Here is a 16,675-nt window from a genome sequence, read left to right on the forward strand (position 1 = left end):
GCATAAAAATGACCAACATGATTAATATAATTGCTACAAACTTCGTTTGAGAGCAATTAACAATGCTTTCCTAAAAAGTGCTCGTTAAGTAATTTATCATAAACCATTTCTACAATGATCCAGCGTTATTGAGGGTAATAGATGATGACATCACCCCCACATAACAGCAGCTGAAGTGCAGCATAAAAAAGAGTTAAGGAAAGAAAGAGAGAGAGAGAGAGAGAGAGAGATAAAGTGAGAGAGATAAAACTTGAACGAGAAAGAGAAGGATAGAAACTACAACCATTACACAGAGAGAGAGAGAGAGATAGAAATCATTTTCATGGTGAGATTCGACTCTGCAAATTGTTAGTTTTCTAGCCTTGTTAGTAATTAAATCATATAAAAAACTAAACTGTGAAAAATTCAACTGTCAAGTTTCCAGAATTCACAGAGTAAAAAATGTTCAGGGCCACTTTTTGTCTCTGGAATTCTGTAATCTAAACCACCCGCAAGAATTAAAACGTTCCGTTGGCCAGGATATCGTTAAACTCGGAAAAGGACACAAATAAATTTTTAAAAACAATAGCAAATTTTAACAAAATCTGACTAAAATTCGTGACATTATTATCTTCAGAACAATTCAATTGTCTCCAGAGACTATCATATATCCCTATTGCAAGCCTTAAATAATTTCATTGGCGCAAAAATCCAAAAACATGGAACATGTTAATATTTTTCCAAAAATTTGAAAAAAAAATAATTTATCAAAAATTGCTAAAACCCGATTAATTAAAATGTTGATAACCATTCCATTAACTCTATAAACTATGCACAAGCTTACTAACAAAACTTGCAGCAGATCCTGACCCCTGGTGCAGAAAAACAGTAAAATAATCAAAAACCTTGAAAAAATTGCACATTCTTAAAAAAATTGCTTATAATCGTTATATTAAAATCTTGAAGAACACTCCATTAAATCTAGAAGCTATCCAGTAACCTATAATCGAACCCTAGAGGAGATTATGTGGCTCTTGAGGCTGAAGAAACCTAAAAAACGACAAATAATTCCAAAAATTTGAAAAAAAATTCAACTTGCATGAAAAAAAGCAAAAATTGGTGATAATAAAAGTTGAAAACTAACCGATGGCCAAAAAGCAGTAACTTCCAGTAACTTAATATCAAGCCCTAACGGAGATTTTCTGTTTCGATGAAATCACTGAATAATGATCATAAATGTCAAAAAAACTGAAAAAAAGGTAAGTTTTGTAAAAAAAAAAACAAAAATGCTAAAATTCGTGGTGTTGAAACCTTGAAAAACATTCCATTGTATTTAGAAACTATACAGTAACCTATTGTAAAACCCTAAAGGAGGTTCCTCGGCTCTTGGCGCTGGAGAAACCTAAAAAATGACACAATTTTGAAAAAAAACTTTAAAAATATTTTAGTAACATAATATAAAACCCTTAAGGACGTTTTCTGGCCACTGGGGCTGCAAAAACCTGAATAATGACAATATATGTCGAATAAAAAAAGGTAAAATATGTAATCTTTAAATGTTTAAAACCATTCATTAACACAACAAACTATGCAGTATCCATAGAGGAGGTTACCTGACATCTAGGGCTGGAAAAACCTCAAACTGACAAACATTTTTAAAAAACTTGTAAAAACTTTTAAAAATTGTTGAAATTAGTACAAAAATGCGTATTTATGTTTGGAGTAGCAAAAAATATAGCTCTTAAAATGGTCAATAAAAGTACTATGTCTTGCAAAAGACATTTATCAACTTTAAACATCCTCAATTTTAGACGTGTCCAACAAGAAAACTCGAAAAATTACAAAAAAAACCACGAAATATTGCAAGATTTTGTGCTCAAAAACTCCTAAAAATGACAACGTAACCTTAAATTACGGCCTTCCCAGTAGCTTCACCACACCAAGCACCTGCAAGACCACTAAACGCGGCTAAGGGCCTCTAATGAAACTTAATGAACACTGGGCGCTACCTGTTTGTACCATTTTTAAGGTCGCAAAGTAAAATGGGTCAGCCGAAAAACCGGTCAAGCAAAAAATCGCATAAAAAAGACCAACAGGACTAATATGATTGCTACAAGCTTCGTTTGAGAGCAATAAATTAGGCATCATTAGCAACCAACGAATGAATTGATGATCGATTGAGTGAACTGATAACAAAGTAAAAAAAAAACAAACGAAAACTATATGCTCGATAATAGTTATTGAAAACCAAAAGTGTTAAAGGCATGGAAAAAAACGCAAAGTATAATAAAAAACTAAACAGATTCAAATATGCCTCACCAGCAAACTGAAAATTGTCATTAAAAACAGTAAATGAGCAAAGGAAGATCGCCGATGATCTGTGGAAGAAATGCAACGAAGTAGTTTAAACCTGTAGATATCAATTGAAAACATTAGGGAGCTTCTGTTACGCCCCATTAGGGAACCAATGAGACCCGTTAGAAGGGTCAACTTCTAAGAACCGCCCTTCACACCATACGTTTAAGTCTCCAAAACTGCTTATGTGAATCGCATTCTTGGAGACTATGAGCTAAAATGCGCAAAAAGCACTTAATGACCTCTGGGTGCTACCTGTTTATCCCGTTTTTGAGGACGAAAAACGAATGGCCAGAGGAAAAAACTATCAAACGTAAAGCTGGTAGTAGGAAAAATTACTATAAAAAAGACCGACAGGACTAATGTAATTGCTAGAGATTTTGTTTGAGAGCAATTAAAAACGCACCAATACAATCCAATTCCTTTGGATTGTGAGAAACATTGCCAGCACACTCCATAACCGACCTGAAATTCCCTTAGGTCCATTCAAACTATTCACTAAACCAAATTAAAATCCGGCTTTAAAACATCTTGAAACGATAACTAAGTAAAAACATAGCCGGCAGATTGCCGGAATAGCTGCGAAATAGACTTGCGTGCCGTAAAATACAGATGGAAAAAGATACAGAAGTGAGTTGATAATAGTTATTGCCGCCGCCTATAAAACTTACAAGTTTATTTCAAAGGAGGTTGTTTTTGGGTGCAAAAAAGTATCCCTGTCGCGTCTCGAACCGGCGATCTCCGGATTAACAGCCAGTCGCCTTAACCACTCGGCTGTCGGACCATACAATCTGTTTTCTTACAATCAACTTTGTTTTAGGAACAGATTCTGTTTCTGAATAACCGCAATTTAGGTCACGCAGAAAGCGTGAAATCAAGCGCGAAAAAGTCATTTAAGCAGTGACGAGACAGAATGTTCTAGAACAAATGTAAAACGAAAATGAAGCGTCAGACGACGAAACAAAAAAAACCAAGAGCACCGCAATATAGCTACGCTCAGCTTACAGCTTCGCAGCTATAAAAAAACATGAGAACATAACCGACTAACGTCAGGCGAAATAGGTAGTTTCCATTTCAGTAAGAGCGATCTGTTGCAATGTTTTAAACTTCTTATAAACGTTTATTATGTTACCAGTGCATCACGTCTGTATGGAGTTTTAGATAAACTAACTTTGAAATGAATAATCAAGCTGCCAAAACTCCACTTTGAGTAGATCTTGACAAAGTTAAAATTTTTGACGCGTACGAACCTTTATGCCGCAATGTTAAGTGTCCATAATGTTGCCTCCTGAGAAGTAAACCATGCCACTGCAAGTGACGTTTTTTTATTGCGATCTAACAGATCAATTGACTGTGCTGCATGTGTTAAGATTAACTCTAATTTTGCAACTCTTAAACCTCATGACATTGACTATTACCAAGACATAAAATTTCCAAAAAAATGCCGCAGCCGATGAAACGCACAAAAACACTGAACCTGTCACCAGCAGTGTAAACATTAACAAGTTTAAGATTAAAAAAGATAAACACGTTTAGTGTTGTGCAGGAAAATTAATGCACACGTTGCGCGTTATGAAAAAAAACAATCAGGATGCGCAGTGCACTCACCGGCAAGATCGACAAGATTCATGACAGATGACTTCTTCATCCTGGACCCATCCTCTGCCTCTGTGACCTGGTCGAATGTGATGGTAACTACAGTGTGTGCCCTACTGCTAGTCGCATTCATATTTGTAGAAGCAACCGTTCTGTTTTTCGTACCTGTTCACACAAATTGAGATTGGTGGATACCTTGAGAAAATTAAATACCTGCCAAGTGAAAAAGAACAGTTTTAAGGCTTCAAATCGGGACCGTAGTCCTGACCATTTCAATGTGACAAAAATCGTTTCGTAGCAACTGAGCGATATACGTCAACATAAACACGTGATCAAATACTTCTTTTTATATTTAATTACATAACCAATTGGAAACATTAAAGTCAACCTCAAGATACGAAAAATTTTCAATGTGCCCTAAGCTATTACGGTAAGGTATTAATTAAAATTATTCCCGACTACACGATGTAGATGTTCGATTTGAAACAATCCAATCAAAAAGAATAGATACCTTCGTCCATCCTTGCTTCAATCTCTTTGTAGCTTCCAACAGGCACTTTCTTCAGGTTGTCGACATAGAAGCCAAGAGAGGGATGCTGTCTTACAGCGAGACCTCCCTTGGGGGTGCTCTTGGTCAGCAGATCTCTCACTTGCTCATTGTAGATCTCAAGCATTGAAAAGGTCACTTGGAATGTCTTGCTCGAGTCTTGGTTTCCCTCAATGGCTTTGAACAGTTCGTCACACGTGATCGGAACAATTCCCCTACAAAGTTAATTATATATATATATATATATATATATATATATATATATATATATATATATATATTCTCAATAGCAAAGTACGAAAAACAGCTCTCATTTGATGGCAACCCAACTCAATAGAATTATTTCAAAAATGAACATCTTAATACGCAAGTCGACACCTTTTTATGCCAAAAAATGGATAGGATACCATTTGGTTCAAAAATGATTAAATGAATGATGGTAATCAAAATTTTAAGAATATTATTTTTTATATCTTTACGCTTACTTGTTAGCTCCGTATCCGACCATTGAGTACGATTTTCCAGAGCCCGTTTGCCCGTACGCAAATAGAGAACAATTGTAACCTGAAACAAACAGACAAATGAATTCTTTAACAACTTTCAATGCAGCACTTTACAATGGCATTCAAGAAATCTACTTCTAACAAGTTTAGAAGAGGTCTTACATAAACTGCTTTCAATAGAATATAAAATTTGAAAAAAAAATAGATATTTTTTGCAACCTTCGGTTTGCAACCTAGTGTTCTTAGTTCATCAATGATTATCAAACGAGACTGTGTCATTTAGAATGACCTGGAGATACCTTCAAATGCATTGTCGAGGACTCCTTTCCCCAGATCATCGAACACCATCCTCTGAGTTGCGTAGTTGGAGCTTCCATCTTTCAACAGAACTCCATTAGAGTCCTCTTTGTACCCATCGTGCGACCTACAAATATCACATGGACATCAGACGATTAGCATCAGATATATTTACACTCCTCCCTACGAAAACAAACAATTGTTTCTGATTCATGAATTCTATGGTTTTACTTTCAAGAATTTACTTTCATTTAATTTTTTTTTCTATGAATTCACTACAAATCACAAATTGATTCTTGAAACTTGCTGCGCCCAAATTCATTTTGAGTTCACAGGAAATTTTTGGATGTTTTTCAACAACATCTTTTAATTTTACTTTGTTCACACTACTGTTAGTTAACTTGAAAATTTTCTTTAATCTTCAAGCTGTTGAACAAGGTGGTTTAGTTGTAAACTGATTACTTACCAATAGGAAAAGTCAAACGCAAAGTCCTTTTTCTCATCTAAAACACACCATCAATAAATCAAACTGTCACCAATGCGAAATCATTCATCTGTTTCCTTTCCAGAAATTTTTTGTTTCGAAGGATTGTGTAGGTACATAACAAATGCGTGTATTTGAACTAATGTGTATAAATAATCCACTCGGTTGCGAGTATCTATTAAAATTAATAAACTATCTCAGCAAAGTGATTGAATATCAATTATAAATCTAACATTCAACCGGGTGGGGACAAACAGTTCCAAGTTACAAATAAAAAATAAGTCATACTGTCTGATGGGTTGGTAATGTATGTGGTGTTGCCAGACATCTTGATTATCAGTTTGGCCCCCATTGATTTCTCCCTAAACATTATTTCAAATTGTTTGCGATAGCTGTCAAAGCTGTTGACATAGAAATTCGAAGAAGAAAGCAACGTGAGAGTAAAAACAGTAAAGAAAGCCGCTAGCTACACCTCTTTGCAAATTGATGCCGCGATCGATTAAAAAGCCATCAAATTATTGACGTTTTTTAAAAAATCGTTATCCAATTTTAAATACTTTTCTGTCCGCTTCATCTCTTTCAGTCGGCTGCACAAAATTCGATCAACACAACGGCCAAAACTAACCCATTTTTTCCAAATGTAGCAACGTACCGTTGTTTCAGCTTCTACGGCGACGAAAAAAAGATTGCCCAGATAAAAGAAAAAAACAAAGACCTAAAAGAGACAAGTCCTGAAATAGCGAAGAATTGGAAAACCCAAAACCTAGCAGTGACATTGTTTATGCAGTAGCACGACAAAAAAACACTAAATAACATTGCAATAAAGACCTTCTATATTCTGAAAAAAACAAGGAGGCTTGGTAATGTGTGTTTGCACATAATGTTCCGACCCCGCTCATCCCATTTGCATTTTTGTCTTAATGGCTACCAAACCAGGATATAGAAAACATTCAAAACACTACATTGCTCAACAAACCACTATACGAACAAAGTTATTCCGCATCAGAATGTTGACGAAACCTGCTAATAATTAGGATACGGGACAAGACAAAAGTGACAGTCAAATAGAAAAAAAAATTACACTGGAATCTCGATGTCTATGTTTAAAAGACAACAAAATAACAAAATTGAAACGGCAAAAAATAGCACCTCAACTAAAATTGACATGTACCCTAACAAAAAAGATTTCGAACTTGCCCTTAAAGAGACTCCGCAACAATTCGAAAAATGACTGCAGAAAGAACACAATTCAGAAATAGGGCAAAGTTTTCAATATTTGAAAACCATAATTTTCTAAGTGATTGAAACCATTAGGTATCAACTGAAATCATTAAAAGGGTTCATTTATACCTCTTGACGTATAATTGATGATGCAATTGAAAACTACTAATTTATAACTTTTAAGGAAGCAAATCAGACCGTTCATTATTTCGATTTTGTTACAAAACGAAGAAAAACAGGAAAAAATTTCTATAAAAAATCAAACTAGCAAGAGCACGGAGTCGCAGCCGTTAGAACAATTATCTTATTACACAGAACAATGTAAGTTCAATTGCGCAACCAAGGAATTCAACGCCAATAGGGCTTCCCTATTACTTTCCAAATCTGGCAAGGAAACAAAGAACAACCTCAAAAACTCGAAGATATTCAAAAGCACAATTTTTAAAAAGAAAATGCGCTTTATCGGAACCAAAAATCCATTAGTTGAAAATAAAACAGTCAAAAAATGAATTTTAGATCGCTAAAAATTGCTAGCAAGAAGATACGGCCTGTCTTTACAGACTAAACTATCTACTAAAAGAAAAATAAAAATTGACAAAGCTGAAAAATCCATTGATTTTTTTTAAACAAATACTTCCAAAAATCATTAAAACCATAAATTTTCAACTCAAAGCAAAAAGAGAATGACTTGCAACACCAGAGGAACCCAAAAGAGACTACGTCATAAGACAAAGAGAAAAAAACACGGATAGAACAAAATTTAACCAACTATGTTCCGAAACAGCAGTATTGAAGCCATTAAGAAAGATATTTTTAAAACCATTAAGGCCTATGATCAACTGAAGTTGTTTAATCTCTTCACTTGGGTCTCATTTCAACGGTCTCATTTCAATCGGTTCTCATTGTAAAGGCTCTAAGTTAAACAGACAAAAAAACATAAAAAATTGACCAAATAGTAAACTCAAAAAAATTCTTATAAAAACAATCTATGTCCTATGAACATCGTTCTAGAAAATATAACCAACAAGTTTGGTTCAGCAAAAAAATGGTGATACCAATCAATAATGCGACTAAATTAGATGATGTCGAAATCAGGAATAAAATCAAAGAGGGTCAAAGGTTCAAAAATCCTTTTAATTTTTGAAATTGTTTTCTCTGAAAGTCATTAAAACAAATAGCTATAATTTGAAATTACTGCATTGGTTCATTTTTGCATCCGAAAGAAGCAACTGATATTTTTCATGATCTAGAATACTTTTCAGGACTACAAAAAAGAACGAAGTCAAAATTTTAAAACTAATAAGTTTTGAGAGCGAAAGGTGTCGCAGCCGAAAAAGCCTTATGATATTCCCAAAGAACATTAAATATGTTGAATTGTGCATTCTGTAAACGTCATGTGATAATATCAAGCGAATAAAATGAACTTCATGCTAAAATCGTATTTTGGAAACTCGTAGTACCAAAGGCAAGATTCATTAGTTAAAATTCAAGCCATTATAGAAACTAAATTTTATTTCCCATGGAGAAAAGATGAACCTGTTTTTTTCTGAAAATAAGCAACAAGTTGACAGTAGTTTGATATGAAAGGCGCGTAGGACAAAAGTTGAATGATATTTTCTTAAAACAAATAAATAAAACGTCATAAGGGTCATTAAATATCAATTGAAAACACGTTACAGATTTAATACCTTTTAAGGACGCCACTTGAATATTTCTATCACCGAGACAAAGACATGAGACTGCAATAGGAACAAAATGCACGCGAAACACAAAAATTCATTTTAAGGTTTTTTAAAAACAATTTGTCAAAAAACAAACAATGAACTCATAATCAAAAGCTATAATGTTCTACTCATTTCACCTCAATTTCATGTAAATGGGATATGCGTCAATTGAACCTGTGTTTGATTTCGTTTTAGTCAGCAAAGAAATTCAAAACAAATTTGAAAAATAGATTGCGCCCCAATTCTTTCCGGACAATTTTTGATTATAAAAGTCAACAATGAGAGCAAAATTAGCCCTTTTTTACATAAAAAATGATGGCATTTTGGATACAAAACGAGTTAAATCAGCAAAAACAGGCAATATTTTAATTCGAAGAAGACTTATAGAAAGTGGAAACAAAAACAGTCCTCTTTTGGAGTGTAAAAAGATGGTGTTAGCAGTTTAAAGATCTCTACTTCTGGCAAAATTGAACAAAATGAGCTAAAAACTTATCAAAACTTTAGCCAAACAAAACTCGAATAAAACCAATCAGCAACCCTCCTATTTCTTAAGAGGTAAAACCAATAACACTATCGGGGACAGTTTTAACAAATTGCAGCAAAATTATTAAAAACTTCGGCTAAAAGTACGGAAAATGTGAACAAAAACAACGGCAAACTTTAAACCTTGATATAACCACGAAAACGAATTTCAAAAAATTTTTTAGTTCTGTATACTACGCTGGACGGGCTTTGTAATGAAACCACTCACAACTCTCTACGGTGAATATATCGATCGCCCAAAAATCGGCTGAACAAAAAAACCGTTTGAGTTTATAGTTCATCCCTCCAACTAAAGTGGGGTCGGAACAAAAAGACGAAAAAGCGATTTGAAAAGCTGGCAAAATTTAGCTGAAAACTAGCTGACAAAAGTTACATTTTGTCAAATAGTTTTCAGTTATGCTTTTAATAACAATAGCTACTAACCATCCATACACACATAAACCTGCAACCTACGAATATAAGAAACTGAATATAACAACCTACGAATATAAGAAACTGAGAGCAAAATTAGCCCTTTTTTACATAAAAAATGATGGCATTTTGGATACAAAACGAGTTAAATCAGCAAAAACAGGCAATATTTTAATTCGAAGAAGACTTATAGAAAGTGGAAACAAAAATAGTCCTCTTTTGGAGTGTAAAAAGATGGTGTTAGCAGTTTAAAGATCTCTACTTCTGGCAAAATTGAACAAAATGAGCTAAAAACTTATCAAAACTTTAGCCAAACAAAACTCGAATAAAACCAATCAGCAACCCTCCTATTTCTTAAGAGGTAAAACCAATAACACTATCGGGGACAGTTTTAACAAATTGCAGCAAAATTATTAAAAACTTCGGCTAAAAGTACGGAAAATGTGAACAAAAACAACGGCAAACTTTAAACCTTGATATAACCACGAAAACGAATTTCAAAAAATTTTTTAGTTCTATATACTACGCTGGACGGGCTTTGTAATGAAACCACTCACAACTCTCTACGGTGAATATATCGATCGCCCAAAAATTGGCTGAACAAAAAAACCGTTTGAGTTTATAGTTCATCCCTCCAACTAAAGTGGGGTCGGAACAAAAAGACGAAAAAGCGATTTGAAAAGCTGGCAAAATTTAGCTGAAAACTAGCTGACAAAAGTTACATTTTGTCAAATAGTTTTCAGTTATGCTTTTAATAACAATAGCTACTAACCATCCATACACACATAAACCTGCAACCTACGAATATAAGAAACTGTCTTCAATCACAGGCAAAACAGACAGAACTATGGTGAGAATGTTTCCAGGACCAGCCAATTCAAAAAAATATCTACATAGCTCCTCTAAAAATTATTTAAAAAATTTTGACCATCCGAAGCCTAGCGGACAAATAATTTCATCAAATTTGGAAAATGATCAGGTTCACCTAAAGGTTTTTGATCATTTCTGATGGTGAACGAAGTGAACAAAAACTGTATAAACTGATAAAGCCCGAGCGCTTGAAATTATGGCGGAGTTTCAAAAGCTAGTAGTCTTTGCAGTGTGAGCTGACATTACAAGGAAAGCATTAATAGGTTATGTCTTTGGAACCAATAAAATTTATCAGAAGTCTAAAAAACAGCAAAAGAACTGCGATCGACCACCACAATTAACTCCCAGTTCGCGAAAAAACTGAAATTGGTCAAACTATGGGAAAATTAATAACTGCCCTTTATAACTTGAATATATGCCTTCCTAATAAGGTCAAATCACATTGCAAAGACTCTATATAAGCTTTTGAAACTCCGAAATAATTTCCAGCTCTCGGGCTTTATCAGTTTATACCGTTTTTGTTCACTCCGTCTCGCAACGATTTGGACAGACCTCCCAAACAAGAGACAATAACGAAACTCTTGGATTTAACAAGGATGTAAAAAACGTACAGTAAGACCGATAATAACCCCACTGTGGCTTCGCTACAACGAAATAATTAAAAAATTTATCTGATTTAAATGTGTAATTTATTAAATTTTAAATTATTGCTTCGAAACCTTTTTTTGAAAAAATCTAATTTTCGAAATAACAGGTGGATCCACTTCAGCAATGCGCTGCCTGATGAACATAAAAAGAGCAAGGAGGCTCGGCAATATGCGTCAAAAAACAAAAACTATGAAATATTAATTATCACTTCACTATAAAAAAACACGGCACCAGTTTTTGAGACTTAATGAGGATAGGCAACAAAAAGCCAAGAAACAACAAAACCGGCTAAGTTATAAGGAAACCATTAGATATCAACAAATAAATTAATAGGTTCTTCTCCTTTCATACCTCCATATTAGGACATTAAGACCGTCATTAATCAATATATATCACGCGTCTCAACAAACAAACAAACACAGACAAAAAAAATCAATAAATTTTTTATAAAAAACCGGTGTCGAAGCCGTGAAAACAATAAGCAATACAATAAAAACACTAGATATGCTCAATTATGCCTGTCTTCATCACAAAAAATTCATATGCAATCGGCAATTAATGAGAAGAGGTAACAAGTACACAAAAAGAGCAGCAAAATGGGATGTTAAGTCTAAAATTTTTGAAACATTGTATTTAAAAGTCACTAAAAACTTTAGCTATCAACAGAAACCAGAAAATTTGATCCTTTGTTCTGAAAAAATTGATATGTTCACATCTAACTTCATTTTAAATGCCAACAATGTGATATATGACCTTGCAAAAATAAGACAAGTTAAGATAAAATAATTTCAAAGATAAAAAAGTTCAAAAATCGGAATTTTTTTGTGAGAACTCTAAGAATCAAAGCCAAAAACTAATACATAGAACGTAAACTGGAGGAAAAATTAGTTGGAATCAATTAAAAAGGCAATAAAAGCAATTTTTGCTCACTTTAAGTCACAAGTTGACCAAAAAAGTGTCAAAGCTCAATAATCCATTCATTATTTGGAAAACAAGTATTTTTTTGAAGTCGAAACGAGCTGAACCCTCCAATTTAAAAACTAGATAGTTCTCCATAAATTTCCCTCTGAAATCAATTGGACCGGTCATCGGTAAACTTTGATTTCAATTTTTTCGGTAACTAACACAAAAACAAAATAGAAAAATAACTTTAAAAAATATAGCTACTCAGTACCATCCGAATTATTTTGGGGCTGTACATAACAAACATTAGACCAAAACTGGCCTTTCTATTCTTTTTCCCACATTGGGAACAAGTAATTTTTCCCAATATTATGGATAATGATAATGTCACAAAAAAGGCAATATATAATAGTAGTAGTGGTAGTAGATTAGAGCTTTGTATTTGAGTACAGTGCTGTTAGAACCCACATATTAAGTTTACAAATGGGTTTGCATCTGCCACTTTTAATGGAAGGTTACAATTTTGGCATCAGCATAATATTCTCCAACTGTACGAGTTAGTTTCGTCATATCTCAGTAGAAAGCAGCACCAGAAAAGGTCACTAACTCTTGATCTTCTTTGCTCTGGGTCTAAAATATTTGAATGTTTGCTAATCAAATTGAATGATTTGGAGCTGCTTGACCAAAAGTTTTCGTTACTCCTCCTAAGACGGTTTTTCTGTTTTTTATCGTGCTACTTTTTCTCGTAAGATCGTTTCCATTGATAATTTTATGATGAGCGATGCTAATATCGTATCTGCCGTCAATGATGAAATAGTCTGAATTTAGAAAAATTTAGCAAAACATTTAGTCAAAGAAATGCATCAAATAGTTCAGCAACTCTCTTCTATCTTTAGAGGTAAAACCAACAACACTATCGTTAAAAAATTTAACATATTTTTGAGCAAAATTGGCAGAAAATGCACAAGAAAACGGAAAATGTGAACAAAATCAACGAAATCAGTCAAGTGTTCACAGAACTTTAAAAATTCGAAAACTCTGTGGAAAAAACGAAATTCAAAAAAACCTTTTCAATTATATAATCTAAGCTGGGCTTGCTTTCTAATGATACCACTCACAACCCTCTACGATGAAATACATCGATCAGCCAAAATTGACTCAACATATAAACCCATTTGAGCATCTGGTTCCTCCCTCACTTAAGTGGGTTGGGACAATTATTTGAAATTTGAATAAATGATCTTTGAGGTTTGCTAATTTTTCTTTTCAACTATGTTTTTTTATTATTTAAAAATAATTTTACCATTTAATGACGCCTAAAATAGGTTGCGGTATCTCTGCCACTGCAATTTTGTAAACTCAGGTCTCAGAGGAGAAATGAAAAATGATTAACTCCTCTCAAAGCTTCTGTTTCGTTTCTAGATTCGCGGGTTTGAAAATTTTACGATCACCAACGTGCTATATTTTACATAGTGACATGCCATATAACAACATTGTGTTGAATATTCTTATTGTTGTATATTCTTATAACATTGTGTTGTATATTCTCATAACATAAATCTGTGGACCCTTTTGCATTGAGTCCAGCCTGAATTAAAACTAATAGATATTGCATGCGATTAACTGGTAGCCATTTTTTCAAATTTTTAGAATTAAAATTGCGTGAAGGTCTTACCTGGAGTTGAAGGGACGGACCCGTACTGCAACGCGAACTCTGTAAACAGAACATGTTTTTCTCCCAGTAAAGTGGCTGTCGCTATAAAAGTATATTCTACTCACGCTTCTCCGTCAGACATCTCTGTATTTTCAGCAGGTACTGAATGCCAAGAACAGGTCAATTACTACTTCGTATGATCAGCTGTGAAGTTAATCAAATTTCTGTTTTTGCTGATTCTCTTGAGTAATGTAGCTAAGTCAAAAACTAATCTTGGCAAAATTAAATTAATCAGTCAACAAAATAAGCTGACGCAGTTTGACGCACTTTTACTATAATTCAAAAATTTGTCACAAAACAATCTTTACAAGATGCATTACAAAGCGCATACTACCGTCTTATATGATAAAAAACCATGCATATATAATACAATGAAACACGTTACTGTAAAAGGCTTTTTCTATCAAACCGTTTGAAGAAAATTGTGGCTACTAAAATTCCACGTGCCATCTTACGCACCTTTCTATATCACGCTACAACACACCAACAACAACATTAATAAGCAGGCTAAAAACATTGACGTATATAGATCAAAAAATGCATACATGTAATATTGATACAATTTATTCAAATATCTACGAAGGCCGTCTTTTTTGCTTCATTACACCCAGTTTTTTCAACCTCGAAAACAATACTGAATGAAGGCACCTTAATTTGTGCTCTCTGATCTCAAGTATTGATTTCTGAATTGAATGAAAAGCAGGTTGTAAAATAGAACAGCCATAAATGAAGGTTGCTTAGACATGAGTTTCTTGATGACAGTGTTGCTAACCATGACCGTTTTCATTCTATCGGCGTTCAAAGTTTATCAGCCATCTTATAATTGCCAGCAAGCAAAATAGACAGTGTATTCATTACTTGGCGATCCGCCTGTTTTCATCTCAACCAACATTTTGACATCTGTATATGCATGTTTTCATTAAAAAGTAACTGTGACCACAACGTTCTGTTGCCCGTAATTTTCTGACACAACCGATGAAAAAGTCCCGTTGAACAGATAATTTCAAATACACCACTGACAAGTTGATCTTGATGCAGGTTAAGGTCCTGCAAGCATACTCCAAGTTTTGTAGGTTTGGCAGAAACTAATAAAATTATCAGATTTTGACAGCCACACAGTTTCGAGGCTTGATCACTCAGTCTACAAAATTGCGACTGACTGCAAGTTTTCAGCAAAAGCATTTCGCTTTTCATGTTTAATTGTATTAATGAAGCATTTGGTAAGCTATTGTAAAGCCTAAATGCCTAAAGACCGGGCTACTAAAAAAATTTTCCATTGGCTTTCTGGATTTCGACTTATTCTAGATCGTTTCAATCATCACTGAATCATTTCAATAATTACTACTGAAGCATTACATTGCTCGAATGGTATCTTTAAACAGATTCTGGATCTTTTCCCTTTGTGCCCCCCCCCCCCAGTACGTTATGCGCCCCCCAGTTGCAAAGCACGTGCCATTACATAGTAAATCATTATGTAAATATATTGCACGTGCGTCTGGGGGTGCAAATAATATGCGCCCACTAAGCTGGGGGGGGCACAAACGGAAAAGATCCCAGATTCTTAATACTGGATATTAAAATCGGTCTTCCAAATAAATTAAATTCAATTCACGGTTTTAGCAATTTGTCGTGTAGACAATAATTTTGATAAGGAAAAGATCCATCAAACTATTAATGGGTTAGGTTGCTCAAATGTCATTTTTGTATATGAATCCTTAAAACAGGATTTAAATAATATCCCTCCAAAAAAACTTAAGAAATTGATGAAAGCTATAGCAACCTAATCGATGAGCTAATAATTATGATTGAAAGGATGTCTTTTTATTGGTTTCAGAATTCGTATGGCCAGTATATAAATCTGCTTGGAATTTCTCATCAAGAAAATTACAATTTACCAATTTTGTCAGAATGAAAACACACAGTTATGGTCAAAACACATCAACACGTTTCTGTTTGAAATGTTTAGAGACTCTAGATTTCATAATTTGAAGATTTCGTCAAAAGATTATTTGTCAGAAAGAAAACACATACAAACACTAAGCGCATCACACTAAGTGACAATAAGTATAAGTGCCCAATATTTCTGACATTTGTATTGGATTCGCATCCTTTCTAAACTAACTTGGAACTCAAATTTTGTGGTATTTAACATTTCAATAATGAAATTGTATCTGTCGCAGGGACATAGTTTCTGTAGAAAAGATCTCAAAATTATTAAGTCGTAAAAGCTAAAAAGCTGTTGCCATTACACCGCAGAATGAATGATCTGAATTTCTCCGATGCATAATCAAAAGTTTTACAAAAAGATCTTACAAAATTAATAATACAGCACCGAAGTGGACCCTTCAAAGCCAAGAGGCTAAATGTGAGTGCCTTTGGGGGCAAACAGTGAATAATTAACTCAGAACTTAATTAAGAATATATATTACATGATCAGCCTTTCAAAAACGTTTTCATTTATTACTGTATTGCAAGTGTATAGAGTCGACATAAAACTGTTAAACTACACGAACGTTTTCGCAATAACTTCCATCGTCAGGAGTTTAAAACTTGTTAAGTAAATATTTACAGATTTTCCTAGTTTTTCTGCAACACGTCTTTATTACCTATTTACATTTTCGAATTTTTCTAAACAATTTTACAGGTTTCAACCTTAAAGTTTGTTAAAATTTTAAAAGAACTATAAAACTTTTACAATGAGTCTTTTCTGTGTGAGTTTTGAATAGTTGATTTTTGTTTTGATCCGCAATATAACGTTGCTCGCATGGCAATTCAAAAAATTTTTAGGAAAAACATGCATTCTGCACCTAATATTTCAGTGTTAGTTCCCTATTTTTGTACTCGTCCCGCGTATTCAGTTGTGGCTTGCGTCTACTAACG

The 16,675-nt window shown here is 33.9% G+C and overlaps 1 protein-coding gene across 6 annotated transcripts in view; it reads right to left on the bottom strand.

Annotated features, from left to right (window-relative positions):
• LOC142342532 (kinesin-like protein KIF28) overlaps nt 1-14,169 on the bottom strand; it is a 41,398-nt gene extending 27,229 nt beyond the window's left edge. For 2 of the 6 annotated variants that reach the window (XR_012759176.1, XM_075393913.1), the window contains exons 1-8: nt 13,861-14,166; nt 13,757-13,795; nt 6,050-6,123; nt 5,744-5,780; nt 5,280-5,404; nt 4,963-5,041; nt 4,442-4,692; nt 3,943-4,095 (exon numbers count right to left, since the gene is read on the bottom strand). Coding sequence is in view for 5 of the 6 variants with exons in the window: in XM_075393913.1 (XP_075250028.1) it covers nt 3,943-4,095; nt 4,442-4,692; nt 4,963-5,041; nt 5,280-5,404; nt 5,744-5,780; nt 6,050-6,123; nt 13,757-13,795; nt 13,861-13,877 (775 nt within the window). In the remaining variant the exon portion in view is untranslated. Of the gene's footprint in view, nt 1-3,942; nt 4,096-4,441; nt 4,693-4,962; nt 5,042-5,279; nt 5,405-5,743; nt 5,781-6,049; nt 6,124-13,756; nt 13,796-13,860 lie in introns of all 6 variants that reach the window. The other 4 variants (XM_075393921.1, XM_075393903.1, XM_075393888.1 and 1 more) reach the window with 3 other exon arrangements.
• Between the last annotated feature and the right edge of the window lie 2,506 nt (nt 14,170-16,675).

The sequence above is a fragment of the Convolutriloba macropyga genome, chromosome 1 (genome assembly GCF_964194025.1).
Source record: "Convolutriloba macropyga chromosome 1, txConMacr16.3, whole genome shotgun sequence".
Lineage (NCBI taxonomy): Eukaryota > Metazoa > Xenacoelomorpha > Acoela > Convolutidae > Convolutriloba > Convolutriloba macropyga.